The 21134-nt window shown below is 43.9% G+C and overlaps 2 protein-coding genes across 3 annotated transcripts; one reads left to right on the top strand and one right to left on the bottom strand.

Annotated features, from left to right (window-relative positions):
- Positions 1-2018: 2018 nt before the first annotated feature.
- On the bottom strand, positions 2019-8860 carry ythdf2 (YTH N6-methyladenosine RNA binding protein F2). The gene is made up of 6 exons (XM_040199704.2): positions 8568-8860; positions 8322-8346; positions 7053-7132; positions 4893-6575; positions 3575-3640; positions 2019-3426 (listed from the first exon to the last, which is right to left on the bottom strand). Exons 1-6 carry the CDS (start codon positions 8592-8594, stop codon positions 3403-3405), a joined length of 1905 nt encoding a protein of 634 aa, XP_040055638.1. The 5' UTR covers positions 8595-8860; the 3' UTR covers positions 2019-3402.
- Positions 8861-10950: 2090 nt separating this feature from the next.
- On the top strand, positions 10951-20518 carry vgll2b (vestigial-like family member 2b). Of its 2 annotated transcripts, none has more exons than XM_078090021.1 (5): positions 10951-10986; positions 15839-15951; positions 16289-16631; positions 18399-18845; positions 19532-20518. In XM_078090021.1, the coding sequence occupies exons 2-5, from the start codon at positions 15865-15867 to the stop codon at positions 19573-19575; spliced, it is 921 nt and encodes a 306-aa protein (XP_077946147.1). In that variant the 5' UTR covers positions 10951-10986; positions 15839-15864; the 3' UTR covers positions 19576-20518. The 2 variants fall into 2 exon arrangements, with proteins under 2 accessions (XP_077946147.1, XP_040056325.2); XM_040200391.2 differs by lacking the exon at positions 10951-10986 and adding an exon at positions 15569-15677.
- Positions 20519-21134: the final 616 nt, after the last annotated feature.

The following is a 21134-nucleotide window of genomic DNA, read 5'->3' on the forward strand; positions in this document are numbered from 1 at the left end:
ATACATTATTATTATTATTAAAACTATAGCTTTCAAAAGCCTTTGTCATATAATTCTGGAGGCAGTCTTCCCGTAGAAGGAAAAAAAAGGCTGAAACAATGGAAGAAATCTAATTTAGTCATGTAAATGGAGGTCGGGACGGCGACATGGTGAAGCGTCACTAATGGAAGAAAGAGATGGATGCTTTATGATAATGAGCGTAAAATAAAGCAGAACCATGACCTTGCAGTGCAATATCAACCCGCACACACGGCGCAGCGACTGTGCAGCTCTGACTGAACAATACGAACAACCACAAGGAAATATTTATATTTTTACCTTATAAAATTTTAGATCTGCAAGGTTGCAGAGTGTAAAATTCAAATTGATAAACAAATTAAGTTAGATGATGCGAAAATACTATATGGCGTGGATACCATCAATTTGATATTTTTACTGTCAGAATTTTAGCCTGACTAAACACAATAAGGAAAAGAGTTGTCACAGTTGTGTGTGTACACACACACACACACACACACACACACACACACACACAGTAATGCTTAGGGAGGAATTTCTCCTGTCATCACTGCAGAGCAACTTATGTTGTTCCTCCATCTTTTCAGCTTGAGTTGCGCTCTGAGATGTGAGTGATGCCCTCCTCCTCCTCGCTTTCAACCCCCCCCCCCATCACCCCAAACCCCTTTCTTCTCCTCCATCGTCTCGTTGGCTGAATCTGCCTCGCTTTTATGGCCGTTCATTTGCATCCCAGGAGGGGCTGAAAGGCGTCCCCAGAGATGAGGGTCACCGGAGATCCCCTTGAGGCTGCGTGTTTGCCACCCAACGCACAGACGACGCGTGCCGTCCGTCCCTCCCCTCCATCCCTCCCTCCCCCTCACCTCTCGACAGCCGCACAAAGCAAGAAAACACACACACACACACACACACACACTTCTGCAAGGCCTGCAGCTCTTCAGCGCAACAGAGATCTCTACCGTCAGCACCTTAACGTTATGATTAAATAAAACAATAGTCCGCTCCTTGTTACATTAGGTCACGTTATTATATTAAGGTCACAGCGGTGCAGACAGGAGGCCTACAGCTTCGTCAAAGACGCACCGTCGTCCACACAAGGGCCTTCTGCTTTGAGACGACGAATCCTCAGTTTACAATGTCTTGTGAATACAAGTCATTTTTTCAATAGAATTCATGGTAATGGAATTACAGATGAAGCTTAGTTCTAGATATGACGTGTCAATTAAAAGCATGGGATGGAATTGTATTAATTTATAAATATATTGCCAAAGTTTTTTTTTTTTTTACTAAAATCAAATGAAAATTATTTCACTTTGTCGAAGTCGGGTTGTTGATATCGCTGGTTTGTAAATGGGATACAATTTTATTTCTTAGGCATATATTTGTGGTGCAATGCCTCTTTTTAAAGCCTACTCCGGCACTTTAAGGCCACACAGATCTAATAAAAATCCCAAGGAAGCAAAACCTTCATATCAAGTTTTAAAACTAAAATATGTGACCGATGAGGGGCAGCATTTATGGTATTTGACAACAGAATAGATGAAACATGCAGCCCTACTACATGTCCTTAATGCTGTGACCGCCTCTACCGACCCCGGACTGTCAATGAACGCGCTGCAGTAAATGGTGCGGTGTCGCCCCCTTGTGGCTGTTGCCTTTAGTGCAACGTGACGCACTGAGGAGAGAAAATGGCGGACAGCACTTCATTTCTAATAATCATTAACAGGCCTACACACGCAGGTGTACACGAATAGATATCAGATTTGGCTCTACAGAAATGTCCATAGCCAGAATATGAGCGTTAAAAAAAATATAGAAATTATAGTCCCTCATGCAAAAACAAGTTGAATTTCAGGAGTGGTGGACCGCCGCAAAACAAATGAAGTGAATCATAGTAAAAGCAGATTTCAGTGATTTGGAATTTCCTTTAAGGAAAAGGACACATCACACGAAGACATGTACAACAGGTCACCTATGGGACCACAGAAAAACCCACAAACCACTTTGTGGAGCATCTTTATTATGCCACAAATAAAAGCCAGTAGTTCTGAAAGAGGACCTTGCGGTTTTTTTGTTGTTTTTTTTAACTCACCAACAAGGACATTCTGAAAATGGTGGAAGCTGATTTTCATATCATAGTATGTAACGTTGGCTGAGCAGTCAGAAATGGGAGTGTGCAGGACAAGGTGGGTTAGGAAAATCGAGAGACAAAATGCGAGCGAAAGTCGGTTAGGATGGGGAGTGGACGGCTGAGTATTAAGGGTTAGGACCAAAAAACAAATAAAAAAAAAAAAAAAAAGTTAATTTATGCACCCATCAGGGAAAAGAAAAACAGATGAACGCACGGCCACGCTGCATGACTAAATTGCTTTACACAGTGAAACAAGGGGAATGCACACCAGTTCTGCTGAATATACCACATTTATTACTTTGGAACTGATTAATAGAACGAGTGGGGCGGAGCCACCCGCATCTCTGTCTTTAGAAAATGGAGGAAGGAAACAAAAAATGAAAGCAGGCCATAGCAACAATGAATAAACTTGTCCAAGATAAAGAAAAAAAGCGGTTAAACAAAGTCCAGTGAAGAGTTAACAGACGGCCCCCCTTCTCCATTTTTTTGACCATAAAATTATACACCGAGCATGGCTCATCAACTTAACATTTCTTCTGCTTCCAAACTCTTAACTTCCCCCCCCGCACACACACTCAGTCCAACACATGCGAAAAACAAAAGAAGGCCATTCTAAATCTGCAGTCCCCCCGCACAAGACATGGCAAGCATGTACGAAATAGAATGTGAGGGTAGGTAGAGAAAATCCATTGAGGTGAGGTGTGTGGGGGGGAGGGAGGGGAGAGACGGGACTCCACTGGGTCCTAGTTGAAGATGTGAGCATCCTCAGAAGACGGCTGTGAATGGGGCGGGGTTACAAAGAAAATGAGACAAACAGCCCACTGGTGACTTTGGGACTCTCTAAGCAAACACTACGATTTCTGTTGGATTCGTGTGTGTTTGAGAATTACAGACTTGCTCTTGGACCATAAAAACAGGAGATGATCCTTTCATTTTTTTTTTTTAAAAAAGAGGAAAAAAGCAGCATACAAAGGAAAAGCATATGTAGTGGAATGGGGTGGGGCAAAAAAGATGTCACCTAAGGATGCTATGCATTTAGTTGTAGTCCTATGAATAATCGTTTCCTTTTCACTACAAGTTTGAAGTAAGTCTTTAAAGTCAAAAGAAATCAAGAAAGTCTTCATTTTGTTTTTTTTTGTCCTTTGTTAATTCTTCACCCCTATTAGAATTTCTTAGAGATCTGGATGTAATGATGTAATGGGGCGGAGAGGGCTTTAGGGGAGGCCATTGCAGTCCTTTGACCAAAGCACCAACTGTTACTTGACCCGTCCTTGGCGCTCCTGGAACAAAAAGAAAAGAAAAGTTACACACGCGTTTTCAGGTTCTGTCATGAAATTGTGAAATAAAAACAACGTAATATGAATTTGGGGCGATTCAAGCAGTATACATAAACGGCTTGTGCATGAAGTGAAAGCGGAGGCGTGTTACCTGAAGCCTGTAATGACTCCTGCTGATGGGGTTGCTGGGATATGGCTCGGTGCCTTGGACCTCCACCTGTCACAGAGGAGTGAAAACTGAGCTTAGGTAGAACACACAAGGCATTTGACTTCAGTTAGATGTTTGTCAGAAATATTAGATCATTTTTTTCTAGTGTACACTTTTAAAACGTTGCGACAAGAGCAGAGGAGTTGAATACGAGTCTGGCATCTTTGTATCAGCCCCAGGACGCCATATCAAAGAGCGACAATGTTAGATTGCAGCCGTGTTCGGAGACGCAACACAGGCATCGGATCGAGATACAAATGCAAAACCGTCCAACCCTTACCGCAAAAATTAACCAATAAACAAAGTACGACTTAAGTGAACCACGTGCTGTCATTAGTTACTGGAAGATTGGTTGAGTGACAGACTGCAGAGTTTGTATAGTTTGAAATTTCTTGAATGAATACCTGAAAACAGAACTATACAACAAAAAGCCACAGATTCTTAAGTGGCATATGCAGTTCATTCCATCATGAACGGATGCCGTTCTTGCCTATAGCAAGCAGAAAGTTAGTGTTTAAATAAAGTCAGTAATGTGAACAACACTTCCGCATTGATTTTGAATGCACCTCTACAGAATAAACAGAGTTTGCTTGTTAACCTTAATTTCTATTTGACTTTTAGTGAGGGTAAAACAGGTCTTTGGCTCAGTTAAAAATATTATAGAATGTTTAATACAGATGTGAATCACCAGCAGCCCAATTATTAAAAGGAACGTGTTTTTCTAATAAATGCAAAAAGCATTGAGTCATTAAATTAATGAATCTGTTACTCATGTTGATGCCGACAAAAAACAGCAAACAGGTTTCACCAAACAACAAAATGTTTGTTCAGACATAAGGCATGAAAATACATTCCACATCTTCAGGCGGCTGCACCACTAAGACAAAAAAAGAATTCACATTGTCTGACATGTAATCCACTGCAAAGCTGCTTTCATTATATTAGTTTGAAGTGAATATCTGCAGGTAAAACCGGAAGTTTCTGGGATTCATTCTTTTATGTTTATTACTCCATTTCACAGTGAAAACCCAAAGAGAAAGAAAATCCCCTCAAGGTGTATGAATACCACCGAATTCTGTAAATCATTGATACTTCCAAATTATTTTCTAATGCAAGAGGAAAGGCTGTACATGTACATGGATCGATGGGAGCAAATGCACATCCAAACAATATTCTGCACCTATTTCAACACCTGTTAAAGAGCCCCATTCTTTGCATCCATTGTTATGCCATTCACTTTATTCAACTGTGACTTTGTTACCTTTTTCACACACTCTTCCTCCTCCTGACGCTTCTCGTAGTGAGAAAAGTCATCGAAGATGGACGTGGTGTGTTTATATCCAGCGATGATCTTCAGCACCTGCCTGGCTTTGTCCAGCGGTACCTCCTGTGTGTCCCGAGAGTTGGTCACTGGCTTGTTTTCGTTGTTCTCCAGCCGAATGTGCCGTAGCTGACTGTTTGGAACGTCCTTAACAAAGATCCAACGCACATCAAAACGACCCTTCCACTTGTCCTGCGACCACACGCCAGCGGACGTGTTGTAGTCCACGGGTGAGCGCATCTCCGCTACGCCACAGAAGTGACCGCTCCCATTGACACTGAACAGAAGATAGAGCGGACCTTTGGCGCCCAACGAGCGGTACGCCGCGTCGAGCCTCTTGTTGCCGTGCTCCGTACTGCACCAGATGTTGTACTTGATGGAGCGGTGGATGTCATCCTCGGAGTAGCTCTTGATGATGAACACCCTGCCCTGCTTGGGGTTCCAGTCAAAGTCCTTGGGGTTATAATTGTTGACCATGCGCAACTTCTCTAGGACTGGGTGAGGCTCGGAGGGGACTCCCGGAACCACACCCACACCAGATGAAGTCAGGGGTGACTGGCCCGTACCACTCCCACTGCCATCCCCAAATCCATTAGCACGATTACGCGGGGCGACCCAACGAGTAGGTTGAGAAGGTTGCTGTTGGCTTGGAGGAGGACCCTGGGAGAGAGGAGGCATCTGACCCATACCTGGTTGCCCACCGGGTAGAAGCTGATGCTGCCCCATCTGGGAAACCGGGGTCCCCAGCTGTCCATTGCTGAGGGGCATTTGCGGGTTCCCTACAGCAGTAGATGCGAGCTGTGGCGAAGCCTGGTTGGGCGGCTGCCCATTGCTGGGAATAGGGGGCACCTGCTGAGGGGTGGCAGCTTTAGGCATGGTGCCCTTGTTGTCCCAAGTGCCGATGTCCATGTTGTGTTTAATGGGCGGAGGTGGCAAATTGGCACCGGCCATGCCCCCCTTTGTTTTCAGCTTGGGTTGAGGCTTGGCTGGCTTGCTGGCAATATCGGCCCAGGAGGCAGGCTTGGGGGGGGCAATTGAGACGGAAGGCATGCTTGGAGGTCCTACAGATGTAACAGGGCCATGGGGACCCCCACCAGGCAACCCAGAGCCAACCACCTTAGGAGCCATGTCACCATTACCACCAGGAGCGGCACCGCCAATCTTGAGCCCTGCCATGCCCTGGTCAAGGCTGTTCATACCAGGTGCCTTGTTCAGTGGCTCGTTGGCCGCAGGTGCAAACGGCGACGGTCCATCGATCATGGCCCCCCCAAGTGAGCTAGGAGCGTAGGCGTAGCTGCTGCTATAGCCAGAGCTCTGCGGGGTACCCGACTGTCCCTGAGAGGTGTTATTGCCCCACGCAGAGAAGTCGATGCCACTGGGAAAGAAGTTGAAGCCGTGCTGGCCCATGAACGGATTGTTCCCCAGGGGGCCCGGCTGGCCAAACATAGCGTCCGGGAGGTAGTGGGGCTCCCCGTTGCTCAGCTGTCCATAAGAGGCCAGGTAAGGCATAGGAGGGTCCCCACCTGTGGACCATGCTGCCTCATTCAAGGAGTAGGAAAATCCTATGGAGGGGCTGTAGTAGCTGGGCATGTAGGAGTCCGACATGGCCGTATAGGCATTGCTCTACGGAGAAAAGAGAATTTGGTTTAGTGACAAGGGGTCAAATCTTTTTTTGCAACAACATACTTGAACGTTATTTTCTCTTATGTTAATACCCGAGTAACTAAAGAGTCAGAACAAGATGAATAATAATAATAATAATAATGCAGAGCACTGAACTCCAAGTATAATTTTCTTTAAACTTATAACAGAAGTGGAGAATCATCCACTAGATCTAAATAAATTCCAAAGCCACTGAAAAGCTGATAAACAATCAAAGCGCCAAATCCTGCTGCACATCCTTCAAGTTAACCTGTATTCCGTAATGCAAAAATTGCTTCCAAGTTCAGTTTGAAGTCATAACATGTTGATGTTACCGTTGAATCATTAAATTATTGCAGCTCTTGAATCAGTTCACAAGCACACACATGTGGGATAGTATATGAACTTTAACTGAAAAAACAACACCTGTTAAGAAAACACTGGTCAATATAAACGTACCTGTCTGGCCTGAGTATTCAGGTAAGGCTCAAACTCATCGTCATTCAAAGTATCCTTTTGGGTCACAGCTCCGTTTTGCACTGTAAAGAACAACAAGAGATTTTTTTAAAAGAAAATAAACATTTGTGTGTTCACCGATTAAATTTAAGCGCCGTTTTATCTGGCAATTTCACATAATCATTACCACTTGTTACACAATCAAACCACTCCTTGCTATTACCGATGAGTGACATAGGAAATGACACTAAGACGAGCATGATTAGACATCACACTGAACAATAACACTATAAATCCCCGCCGGAGAAGAGTCGGATCCGCTTGGCACGAACACAGCTTACATTCAGGCACCACACACTTCAAATTATTACAAAATCCCTTCAAAAATGTGACGACATTAGAGGCATTTCCGTATCAGACTTAACGCATTTGGAATGGCAATGGAACCGCGTCCTGTGGTTTGTTTCCATGAGTTCTCTGAACTTGGTTTATAACGTTAGTTGATATGAGGGCGACATGGGACACTTTGAGAGCTTCACCGGGCACAAAAAAACTACAACCGAATAGTGCATTTCACCCAGCATTACATGCTGTACAGCATAATGACTTGAACACGGACGGTTCATTCGACACGGGGAAAAGCATGTCGGCAAGACGTGTCAATTCTTGGGTTAAGTTAGCAGCCGGCTAACGTTAGCACGCTATGTGTGTGGTTAGCTGCGTGTGGTGCGCAGCGTCTCCATGTTAACGAGCGCCAAGAGTTGTTTCAACATGATGGACTTGGCTAACATTAGCCGAGCGGTCGGCGTGATAGGATTGCACCTGTAGCTTGACGTTAAATAACCGCTTTTCGAACGGCGATTTAAGGGTTTCCCGGGCTTTAAGAGGGCAGTATCGCACCTGTCAGTGCAATGAAAAGCGTTGCAAGTGCAACCAGGAAAAGGGGGCTGCTGTGTATCATGTTGCCATTTAACGTTAGCTAGCCAAGACGTGGCTAATGCTAGCTGTGGGAACCTGAAGGGAACCGTAGCAAATCCCGAGTTTAGGGGCACAAACACCTCGGAAACGCAATGTAGTTTCGCGTTTTCAGTTAAGTGACAAACTAAATGGAATATACGCGTACAGCTCTGACAGACAGGCCTAACCGTGAGTTAGCTAAGACGCAAGCTATCGCATCCGCGCACGTAAGATTTTTTTTCTCAAAGAGCACCGCACGTAAAAAGATCCGCATTCAGTCCAGGTCGATACTGTTGGGACAATATGAATTCTTACCTTTATTAGCTTGGCCTTTCGGTCTCTGGATTGGGTCCAGGTGATTCATGAAGGTTTGATTTATGAGAAGAGAGGAAGGGGAAAAATAGATGAAGAGATATATTTTCAGCAGTCAGTTTAGCAGGTGGTCAGGCCTACTGCACTACTGAGCCACAGCCGCTGCCTCGGAGCTAAGCTATCCTCGCTAGCCGTCGCGATGCTGAGAAATTTGGCCCTCGTAAATGTTCAGAAAATACCTCTCTTTACCTGGTCAAGGAGGCTGCTGGCTGACATGTCTTTCCCCCCCGGAGCCTGTATTAGTATATTTACTCCTAAATAAACGCGGCAGGGTGCGGAATTGTCTAACTATTTGGGATAGTTTCACCCAAGCGCCCCTATCTCTCTAAAGAGCCTGGTTTCTACACAATGGCGGGCTGCAGTTTGCTTGACAGACTCCTCAACATGGCTGGGCGGCCCTCGTCAACCCCGCGATGATATTTATTATCGCGGATACGCGCCCCCCAACGGCGCGGAGGAGCAAGGCCGTAACCTCGCGACCCGGCACGCACTGTTAAAAGGGATTTTATATCACATGTGAAATAAATACATATTTAAAAGAAGGTGATTGATCCAATAGATAAAAAGACCGTTTAATACCTTATTGAAACGTATTCTTTTTTGTTGTAAATTGGTTTTATTATTATTTTATTTAAATGTTGTTGGTCCTGTAGGTTGATACCAAACAGCTAATGTTCTGATTTTACAATTTAGGTATGAAATAAAAATGGACCCAGTAAGCATTATAATGAATCATTTATTTTTATTCATCATTTTCGTTTTCGTTTTCCAACAACGATGGCTTGGGATGTCCTTTAGGGTGGTGATACAAATTAGCGGAATCACAAGGAATTTCGAGGTGGCCTAACTAAAGTTTTTAGGGCTAAGCAATGTAGACAAGAACATCTTTAATCGAAAAGGAGTTCAATGTTTGTTTTTATCAACTCTCTTCCATGGGTATATTTTTTTGTCCATAAATTCACAGCTTGCTTCACACCTTGAATTTATTATTGGGGAAACATTACCGTTTACCATTACCGTAACAGTTCCCAACAAGAAAAAGTAATTGATTGTTTTCTTTCATCTTTGACGGAAAAATCCCTGTTTCAGATCAGTTAAGATTGTACGGTTTGTAAAACAATATTAATTACCACAATATGACGGTATTCCTCGTGCGACTATGTTAACCTATGTCCCCACATTCAAAACTTCATCAACGATTGCCGTTGTTGATAATCTTAATTTTAAGGAGCACTTTTTAAAAATAAAAATAGTTGTACCGGTAATTCCAGAGCCTTCCACGAGGTGGCCTCCAAGTCACTGACTTGAATTTGTGATTTAAGTAAGGCAGTGAGGTCACCATAAGCTTCTGCAGGTGGGCTATAATCTAATATGACCGATCAGGTCCTGTTCAATGTTCAGGTCCCATTCAATGAATCACACTAAAATCTTTTCAACTCACTCACGCATCCTTTCATGGGCGTTACATTTGGTTTTACGGACTATTCATTTGTGAAGTGCTCTGGTTGGTGTCAATGCAAGCTCAGTAGATTCTAACACTAATTAGAAGTATCTCTGTACAGTGTGATGTTGTCTGACTTTGTAAATCACCCTTTTATAAACGCACAAAGTCCACCCTGCCCATTAAAAAACCCTAAAATACATAAAACACTCTCTCAAGTCTCATTCAGTTTTGACATGGAGACCTCTCTGCAGGCTACAATCCTTTGATAGCTTTAATTCAACACTTTTCATATATTTAACTGTATTCCATTATTGTCAGTGTCTATTAATTTATGTGTTTATACCTTCAGTATAATTTAAAGCTCCCATAATTTGCTGATACACGGCAGTGTTTGCTTGCCAGAAAAAATAAATAGAAACATGTATTAGGCCTACACTAGATAGTTGTTTGTATGTGTTTAATTAGGAGACTCAGCAAAACTAATAAAGGGAAAATAGGTACACCAAAACAGTAGCACTGACAAGATATTTGACTTGCGAAACATGCAACAGTAGCACGAAATACACACATATAACGTTCCGCCTTTCAACTCTCAATCATTTTTAAGGTGCTGGACTTTTTTTTCCGAGGGGCTTGTTGACTTGTGCGGATTGGACAGGTGGCGTAGCATGGCAAAGAGCTGGCCATTTACCAGCCAATAAAAATAGCTGCGGTCTCCATGATGTCACCGGCGAATAAATCATAGTTCCGGACTGCAGAGAGCGAAAAGAAAAATAGGAGAAAGAAAACAAGTTTTCTGCATATCTTTATCTGCAGGTGCTCCGACCTATTTTGCTACATCTAATCTACACAGCCAAGAAGACGTAAAAGAGTAGACAAGGAGAGACCACGTTCCCCACACCAAACCCCAATAATGCCACCGTCTTCAGTTGCCGGAAGGAGTCTACAGTCTAAAGCCGGAGTCTGATCTCACTCCCATACCTGGCATTCTAAAGCCACAACACCATGCTGCCGATGTGGAACATGATCAGTCGTAAATCTTTTCTGTTTGACCATGTGACTTGCCAAAATTCTGATTCTGCCCTCTGGTCCTCCCCACACGTCTCTTTCCTTCCACCCACAGTCGCCCACCATCGAGCCCCCACCAGAACGCTGGAATGTCAGGTAGGAAGGTGGCAATCCCACACGCCCGGATTGGTGTTTCTGTGCTCATCTCTCATGTGTCTTGACATTTTCATTTGGCTTAATATCTGTGTGAGAATATGTGATTGTGTGCATAACTCCTCTGACCCAGTGGCAGCATGGCAGCAGGGCACTCTAGGTAATAAGATGACAGGAATGTGGCACTCGTCAGCCTCTCCAAGGATGCTGTTCACATTCTGTTCGTTTCAGAGGGTTTATAAACGGCCAACGTTCAGTATATCTACCTGTGAAAAAGCTCTGTGTATGTGTGTTTTCGTGTACGTAATTTAAGTGTTCATACTCCTTCCTTACATTAATTACATTTGGGGTTTTGTCAATGTGCTGCAACTGAAGTTTTTTCACACTTTCATAGTCACTTTGCATCTTCTGCAGCTAGAAGCAGAACCATTTTTGACCGATTCATTACAAAGCCACATATACTGTATACTGCAAACCTCTTTTAAAGCACTTGAGATTTGTGAGTGTTTTTAATAGGGCTGTCAAAATAAAAGTGTTAATATATGTGATTCACGTGGCCAAAATTAATGCAATAACATTTTTAACGCAACTTAGTTTACTTCTGGAGGGCCGGAAGTAGACAAAGTTGACTCCGAAAAACGAAACCTGCAGCTAGTCAGTTAGCAGTCATTTGGATGGGAGAGAGTGAGACCGTAGATGAAGATGGAGAGAGCTTTTTGCATTTAAAGAAAAACAAATAGAAGCGCAACATACAGCAGAGAACTGTGCAGAGAAATTACTCCTCGTGTCAAACAGTAAGGGGATGAATGGGAAACAGACCACTATATGCACTGATAGACTAAGCTAGCTGCTAGGCTACTTCCATCTCAACATCTACCCTGCAGAGGACCACCGCCGCGTCCCTAAAAGACAGTGGTTTGGAAAACGTCCTGGCTAGATATTGGTAGATTGTTGGCACTTCAAACACAGGCGTCAAATGATGGAGAGTTGCGAGCAAAGTGAACGAGGGCAGCAGGAAGAGTCGCTAGTTCAACATTTTCCCCCCGGTGGAATTCTGCCTTCAAGGTGATCAAATGTGTGAAGTTTGTGTTTAAATTACAATGAATGTGTGATTACTTATTAGTTGAAGATTTAGACTTCAGACGAAAAACACATCCCGATTAATGAATTCCAAAATGTGCTATTACTAATCTATTGACAGCCCTAGTTTTCCCTACAAAATGTTAATTACAGGCCAACATAAAAATTAACTTGCTGTAGATAATATTATACTACTAAAAATAAGTACATACTGTATAAATAGAAAATATGTATTCAGGGAGAATTTTGAAGTGTTCTCTGTACATATTTCAAAAAATATTTGAGAAAGGAAATTTGCTGCATTATCTGAACTTAGATTGAATGTACGGGGCCATAAAATTAAAAATTGATACATCACAATATTTGCAGCATCCGAAATCCCAATTAATCGGGTTTTCACAAAAATAATACATTGGTGTCATTATTTCTGTGATCCGTGTGGTTTTCAAACAATGCTGGAAAATAGTAAAAAGTGTAATGTAAAAGCTTTTCTCAGGAGAAAAACTATCATTAATGATGAAAACAAATATCTTCCTTATAATGATTTAATGATTTTGAATTGACTTTAAGACCGCAAGCTCTGGTATCCCGGTGGTCGGTGAAGACACAATGAGGGAGCTGTTCTGGGAAGAAAATAGCTACACACTTGTACATTCTATCACAGAAGATTTATCACCAACATTTTTGTAGATGGATGAATGAGCCAGACCTGTCCATACGTGGCCCTTTGTGTGTGTGTGTGTGTGTGTGTGTGTGTGTGTGTTTGTGTGTGTGTGTCCGAGTTTATATTCCAAAGTGTGTTTCCAATGACACTTGATGATTTTGAACAGCTGAGATGAGTTTGGGTGGAACTGGACAACGGGGCAGCTGTACATCTCCGTCTTGGACACATACACACAGAGACACTAGGGCATAAAACAACAGTGGAATCCTGAGGTCCGACCCCCTTGGGACCAGGCCTGACTGGGACCTTAATAAAGGTCTTGTTTTTTCAGGAGGTAGCTTATGCGGTTTCAGGTTCTCAACAGGCCTCGTTTTTACAGACATCTGCCATAATCTCCCTGATTGCATTGTCCTAAATTGCACTTACATGAATGATTGTAATATCTTGTACACTTTGACAATTTCATTTTAAATGTCTGTGTGTACGACCTGGCGACATCTAATGGACCAACTGAAATGTCTGTGCCAAGTGCATGGGAGAACAATATCGTTTGGTACAGCAACACGAATGGCCCCATCCAGAGCTTGTGTTTGATTTGTCTGTTCTGGGCTACTGTAGAAACATGTAATCAGTCTCCATGAACAGGATAAGCTTCATATGTAGACATAAACAGCTGATAGGGTAATAAAAACACAACAATAGATCCTCCCTAAAGGTTACACTCTGCAGCGCTGTATGTAAAGGGATCATACAAGGGCAAGTGTTTTCATTAATGTACTCATGGCATTCATAGCATAGGGTATAAACTATTAATAGTGTTGTGGCAATGTGAGTAGTCGTCTAAATAAAACAAGGTTGCCATTACTACCTCAACAGGCCCTGCAACATCTCAGCCAATGAGAGACTTTGCTTGGTCAGTCAGAGGAGGGGCTGGATGTGCTGCAGGGTCACAAGGAGTGATGTAACCTGTGTTTATTTTCAGCATATACACGTAAATGTAGACACACTGACACCTTCATGCACTTGCAGACACATGCACGCGCACACACGGCAACTCTAGACGCTTGCACATACTGTTCTTTGAATGCAAAGATTTTAGCGTGCACAAATGTACTGAATGACTTTGGGATGTCTGCCATGTTCCTGCAAGCTGGTCGTCTCTCCTCCCAGTTTGGTCACTCGATGACAACTGTTCTATATGCACACGGATTACCAGTTGTGTACACACACACATACCAAGGACACACACACACACTCAATTGAGTAGAGGTGGTTGTTCCAGGGGGAAAACAGGGCAATTAAATAGTGAAAGGTCTGTGTATCACTATGGACAAGAAGTTGGAAGGAGAGACCGAGACAGAAAGAGAGACAGAAACACAGAGAGAAATGGAGTCATAGCCATTAATAATAAGTTGCCTGCCTTTCACTCGGTCAGCTGCAGCTGTTGATCACGCTGGTGCAACGCCGAGCTCCTTGGCATTGCATCACTCTGTTTCTCTCTGACTCCAGTACTGTCCAGCGTTACCCGGCATGTAAAGGAATCAAGTACTGCAAAGCTAATGGACTGAAATATTGACCCCATGATATTAATTGAGATTGGTTCTATTAGTTGATATGCAAATTACAATCTATTCATTCATTTGATTTGATAAGTTCACAGTATTATATTGCAGTGCTAACTATTCAACCCTGTAATAAAAACGGTGATGCGAGACAAGGTCAAAGTGAAAACCTGAGTGTTACATGTCTGTTTTATCCGCTGCTATTTAAGAGCATGTTCAATTCATTAACATGCCGGGGACCTGCCACTAGTTATTCATACTATGTGTGATGTATGCATAGCGAGATGTTGCTCATGTTCTCCATCTAACGCTGCAGGGAGACGATGTAACTTCCTGAGGAGCTCGCCCACTCGCATACATCAGAGACATTCCACCTCATCTGACACTCGCACATGGAATTCTGCAAATTTTCCACACTATTCTACGAGGCATTCTAAAGTGCTCGTCAAAAAAGACTGGCATGCCCAAACATTGGGCACCTGTAACCCCTTAAAACAGGAGAAAGGGACTTCATTTTCTAGAGAAATGCATCCAACTTGTTTTGTCTTCGAGATGTATTTTTATTCATTTTGTACCATGGATTCATGATAAATAGTGTGCTCCTGCCTCTGTTTGCTATTGTCATTGTATGTTTGTGTGTGTGTGTTAAAATATGTTTTTGTTTGCACTGCTGATAGGTGATAATTTGTCATAGATTCGTGCACAGTCCCTTTCTCCTCCATGTTAGTATGGCCAGTGTATGCAACCTATAGTTGACACCTATGTGTCATTCTGGGAACACACTAAATACTTCCGATGACTTGAAGGTTCACTTGGCAACCGATGGCTGTTTTAAGACCACAGATAAACTTTCAGCTTGGACTGCGAGGTTTTAAAGGATACAGTGCATGGAAAAGAATAAAACGTCTCTTAATCACATGTATCATGTGGTCATTGTCGTGTGGCTGGTTAGAAAGCTCAATGACTTCATCCAACTCTATTTGTGTAACTGAATGACATTCTACTTAACCTCTATTTTACACCAGCCATTATTAGTTACAGGCTTGTTTCCAAATTGAATTGCATGTTTGAAGGGAAATGTCTCATTCACTGACTTTGCTATGATTTACACCCACACATTTCACACCCAAAATGCTTCCAACGTTTACAACTTTCGGCCAATTAATTGTTGGTATAAAAAGGAAGCTTTCACTTCACTCGTGTGGAACCAATGATCCGCTGGCAGAGGGAGTGTTGGTGTTGGTGGTGGTGGTGGTGGGGGGGCTGGTAAAGGTGGGAGGGGTTGACACAGAAATGTACAGGACAGGACACCCTCATGCTTAACTCCATAAACCTCACCGCATTTTGCTGCTGCCGCAGTTGTTGTGGCGCACACGGTGAACAGAGAGGTATGCTTCGTTTGGGGCGATTCTGTCGGGTCCGGTGACGTTTTTTTTTTTTACGCAGCGATCACCGAACGCGTTTCTCTTCAGGCAAAAAAACAAACAAAAAAACAAAAACTAAGCAAGAACCGGAATGTTATCACTCACCCTGTCGTCGGTTTCCACAGAGCAGTGAAGACGCTGCTCGTTTACCATGAGCTGTTTGGATGTTATGTACCCAGCCTATGGACATTACGCAGCGTACGCCCCGACTGTTCCTGCTTTAATCAACAGCTTACAGGTAAGAAGTGAGCAGACATTTATATTTTCATCCAAATAAATGAATGTTTCACCTTCAGTGTGAGCTGGGAAGGGGTGTTACTGATTGGAGGCTGTTTTGTGGGGAGGAGTGTTTGCAGCTCGTGCGTAAAAGCAAGTAACCCGATGGATCGTTTAGTGTTTGATTTGTCTGGGATGTAAATGGACGTTTGCCCCCACAAAATCTTAAAGCAAGTAAGAGTGCGTGCGTGCGCGCGCACATGACAGAGCTGCCACGCACAAAAAAAAAAGTCCAAATGTGTCATAGACAGTCCTGTGTAACACCTGTCTTAACCCACCCCTCCCCCTCCCACTGGCAGGCTCCCACAGGTCTGAGCAGCGCTTCTCTCTGCCGGGATTTTATGGACACTCCCAGGGGTCCTGAGGGGATGCCTGGGGGCCCAGGCACTGGAGGATCAACTTCCTCCTTATCTTCATCCAACTCTTCCTCTTCCTCCTACACGCCTGCAGCTTTAAGGCCAGAGGAGTGCCCCAAGGAGAAGCAGGAGGCCCCTGAGGCAGAATACCTGACTTCCCGCTGTGTCCTCTTCAGCTACTACCATGGAGATATCAGCAGCGTGGTGGACGAGCACTTCTCCAGGGCCCTCAGCTCCTACATGGACGGGGAGGGCAAACGGCGGGCACCAGACCAACAGGGCGCAGGTATACCACCTTGTAAAGACTAGCTATATCAGTTATAGCTATATCCACTTGTGTAAGGAATGCCAGACCTACTTAAATGTAGCAATAATAATAATAATAATTATTATTATATTCATAATTAAAGAATAGTACCAAACCCAAACAACTGAATTTGTCTGGCTCCTCCATGGAAAACACAAACTCCAGTAAATCCTATGCCAGTATGTCTTAATACTATAACACCATCCCCATTAAGCAATTATCTTTTCATGAAAACAATTTGGACCCAATCTGAATGTTATTGCACCAGTAAACTGAACAGTAGGGCAAACTGATTTAAGGTTGTTTTTTCCCTCCACTATATCCCTTTCCATTTATTTATTTAAGAATCATGCCGCAGTTGGCGGTGTGGTGTCTTCCACTTGTTTTCAAAGCCACACAGGGTGAGTGGACAGTTCTGCAGAGCGCAGCAGAGCGCCAAACAGGTGAAGCGATCAGGTGACAGGACTGAAAAGCTGCTTGTTTTGGACTGTTGTCCCTGCAGAGGTCGGGTTGTGGGGTTCAGAGGTCATGAGGGTCAGGAGATGTTGAGTGCCCAAAGGGGCCGCTTCTGCTTTACTTAAGGTAAAGATGAAAGAAGAAGCAAGAGAAAGCATGCACACTTTGTAAAGTTAGATCGTTTTTTAATTCAAATATTAATTGAGGCAGCTTTTCTATACCAGGGTAATAGTTTAGGCCTTACATGATTTTATTTTGATGGGAGTTATAAAGCTTTTTTTAATAGCAACATTATATTTGCTATGTTGGTTTTATGCACTAATGTGGATTGCACCAAAATGCAAAGTACCGCCGCCTTCCTATTTTCTTTTAGTATCCATAGAAGCCTGCTCTCTCTGGTGGTCTTTTTCTTCAGTTCAGTTGGACGTCTTCGTTTCGGCACTAACAGACGCTTCCTGCCTCACAACAGATGCTATGTTTATACATGGCCGTAAGCGCACAGCCTCGTCGCCGTATCCCCTTCAAACGTCTCTGCGGCTGCCATTCTGACTATCGCTCTTGCCCCACAATGGTTGCTTAGTCAGTTGCCTGCCTGCTGGTTAGATTTATATACGCTGTGGTCTGTCCGTTGGGGGCAGAGGGAAACATTACCTCTCAGAGCGCCGCGTGGTGTATTTTTTCAGAGGAATATATATATATATATATATAAGTATACTTCTAAAACCTATAATGGCTCGCTGACATTCTGTCAAGGGCGAGGAGAGGGGGGGGAGTAGAGAAAACAACAGGTGGGGGTGCAGGAGACCGGAGAGAGGGGCAGCGGGTGGTAGCACAGGGCCAGTTTTGCGTGTCCAAGTGTGTGTTTGCATGTGTGTGTGTGTGTGTTGCAAGACTTTTAGAAGTACTCGGCTGACATGAGAGTGAGAGATGTCACCGCACCGAGTGATTTAAGGCTCGGTGAGCCTTGGCTTCCCCCCGGGTCAGAGCGCCTACCGTATATAGAATCCTAGGACATCGGGACGTCTCTCTTTCCACGTTTCTCTCTGTGTCCGTTCCCCGGCCCCTGTCTTCTAGAGCGTGGTTGTGTTTATTTCGGTCTTGATTGGGCAGCTAGGGCTGCGTGACAGTATGATCCAATGGGGAAGATATCTGGGCCAGAGGGTGTAGTCATGTGAGTGACATCATTGTTTTAGCACAGGTTGCTCCTGTTGATTAATCAAGATTCAGGACTCTGCCTAAATCCCCCCTGCTCTCCCCCTATTTCCCCTCTCTGCCTCCCTCTCCCATTAGATACCCCTTCATCTAGCAGTCGACGGAGCTTCCCCCCATCCTTCTGGGACAGTAACTACTCTTCGCCACAGAGCCGCTCCCACTGCGAGACGAGTGCGCCCTCCTATTCCATGGACCCATACGCATCCGGGTTGCACCCCGGCCTGCCGCACCCACACGCTCACCCTCACCCCCACGCTCACGCCCACCCACACCCTCACCCACCAGAGGGCTGGGGATATCCCCAAGCGCCAGCCTACGGCCACCCACGGCCTCTCCACGAACTGTATTCACCGTCAGCTTTGGAGCCCCATTATGGGCCCCTGCTGATGCCCACAGTGAGGCCACCTCATCCCCTCGCCTTGCCGAGCCACTATGACATGAGCAAGCTGGAGCCCACTGCCTCCTGGCCCGGCCTGCTTCCGCCCGGAGACGTGAGCCAGGCGCTGACACTCAACATGGACGCAGGTAACCACTCAACCGGGTCAGGCTTTGGCAACTACTGTCCAGACAATGTGTTCTTCTATGTGAAGTTGAGAAAATGTCTCTAAATCAGACCAGGTAAGAAAATCAGAAAGTGTAAAGAAAGTCACTTAGACATCATGAAGACAAATGTAAATGACAAGTTCTGATTATATATGGCTATTAGAACAACTTTTTATCTATCAACTTGAGCAAATGAGAGCGCGCTTGAGATTCACATACACATACAATACATTTTTCATTTTTTGTGCTATTAAAATGTTACCTCAACATATATTTAATTTAAGGAACACAGAAGAAAACATAACCATTCACATAAACACATACAAACTCATGCACCATATATCTGTATCACATATCTGTCAACCTTCAACCCTCGTGATACCTGTGTAGGAAATGCATGCTAAGGTGACAGTATTTATGACTTCATGAATACATTAGCTACCGCCATACACACTTTCATGTGTGCTAAAATAAGCATGCACACGCACACATACACACACACACACCCGCCAACACAATACACAAACAATACACTATAATCATCACAGAGCGTTCTTTCCCTCCTCTTAAAATGGATGTTTAGCAAAAGTAGGCTCCATGACAACCTGTGTTCTGCTGTTCCCCCGTTGTCCTCCCCATTGTTCACTCGTCTTTTTTCTTCTTCTCAGGCCTCCAGCAGCACAAGAAAGGCAAGGAGCTGTACTGGTTCTAACGAGCCCTTCAGTCACATTGACCAGCCATTACCAGATCCAATTAGTCCCTGGACCTGCTCCGCTATTGAATCAGCGTGTCCCTTAACCCCCCCACACACACACACACACTCCATCCCCGTCTATCCACCCCCTTCTCCCGGCTCTTGGCCTCCCCTGCCAGCACACAGCCTTGCTCCAGGTCGACGTGTGTGCACCATGGAGATAAAGCAGGGAGAGAGACAGAGACGCCGAGTGTCACTGTTTGCAGTCTCTCTCTCTCTCTCTCTCTCTCTCTCTCTCTCTCCCTCTCTCTCTCTCTCTCTCCCCCCACGCTGCCGGTGCAGCACAGACCTTGGCAAGGTGTTGGCCACAGTGACCTGTTTGGACCGAGAGAGACCGGATCACAACAGACCAAGCAGGGATTCCCTCCAACGTCCCTGGTTATCTCTGCCTGGTTCTCTTTGTTGGTACAGCGGTTGTCATCATCCATTTATCTGCATTTCACAAATGCAGCATGCAGCGATAAACAGGAGCAGCAATTATGGTGGTTCATGCTTTGTGACTGTCATCGCGATGCCTTTTTGGTTGTTATTTAATGTTTCTGAAATAAAGTGTTTCTATTTATTGGTGTCCTAAAATGTTTGGTTAGGCCAGTGATCTCAAATGATTGTGATTCAGTTTGTTGTGTTTTATAAAAGGTAGAGGCGCTAGAGATGACCATACAATGTTTATTTTGGTGGATATTATCATCTATCTGGAAAAAAGTGTTCAGTTCAACAAGTACCTGTTTGCTGTGAACAGACTCAAATCTTGTGATCGTTCAATTTAATAATGTTCTATTGCCGAACTTTATATCTCTGTTTCATTATTAGATGTTTTGAATTTGGGCTTTCTAAATACTTCTGGCTTGGCCTTGTGTCCAAGAGGATTTTGATGTCAATAAATAGTTTTATGGTAAAATGGCACGGCACATAAATGTTTACTTTGCACTGCATTATGATGATTTAACTGTTTAAAGTATTTTTGTGTGGGTGGAAAAATAGAAACAAATACTTTCAAAGTATACATTTGAATATTTCATTTATTTTTTATATTTTATTTTTGGAAAGTCAACACTTGATGAAGTTAATGAGGTTTGATGAGGGCTTTTGGATCAGTTTCTGATTCCCCCCACTAATAAGTAGTGGGTTGATATTTTGCTGTGTGAATCCTGGAGACATCAGCAGAGCCAGATATGATCAAGGTTGCGCTGTGCGACTTGCCTTATTTAAAAGGCCATCCATTTGAATTCCTGCCTGCATTCACAGTTTGTCACCTATAGAGTGGGAACGAGTGGTGGACGCCAGCAATGTGCAACTAGAGATGAAGCCTGCCATTTCAGATATGCACCAAATGTTGCCGTGTTATTGATCCGATAATCGGATTATGTGCTGAGGTATGCCAGTCTGGGCCACTGTCACAATTTAACGGCTGTTATGTTTGACCCCCCCCCCCCCCCGCTAGAGAGCAGCCAACTATGTGATTGACTCTAAGCTGAGGATGCATGTAGAGTAATGAAATTAGAAGAGTTTACTGGGGG

The sequence above is a fragment of the Gasterosteus aculeatus genome, chromosome 15, assembly GCF_964276395.1.
Source record: "Gasterosteus aculeatus chromosome 15, fGasAcu3.hap1.1, whole genome shotgun sequence".
Taxonomy (NCBI): Eukaryota; Metazoa; Chordata; class Actinopteri; order Perciformes; family Gasterosteidae; genus Gasterosteus; species Gasterosteus aculeatus.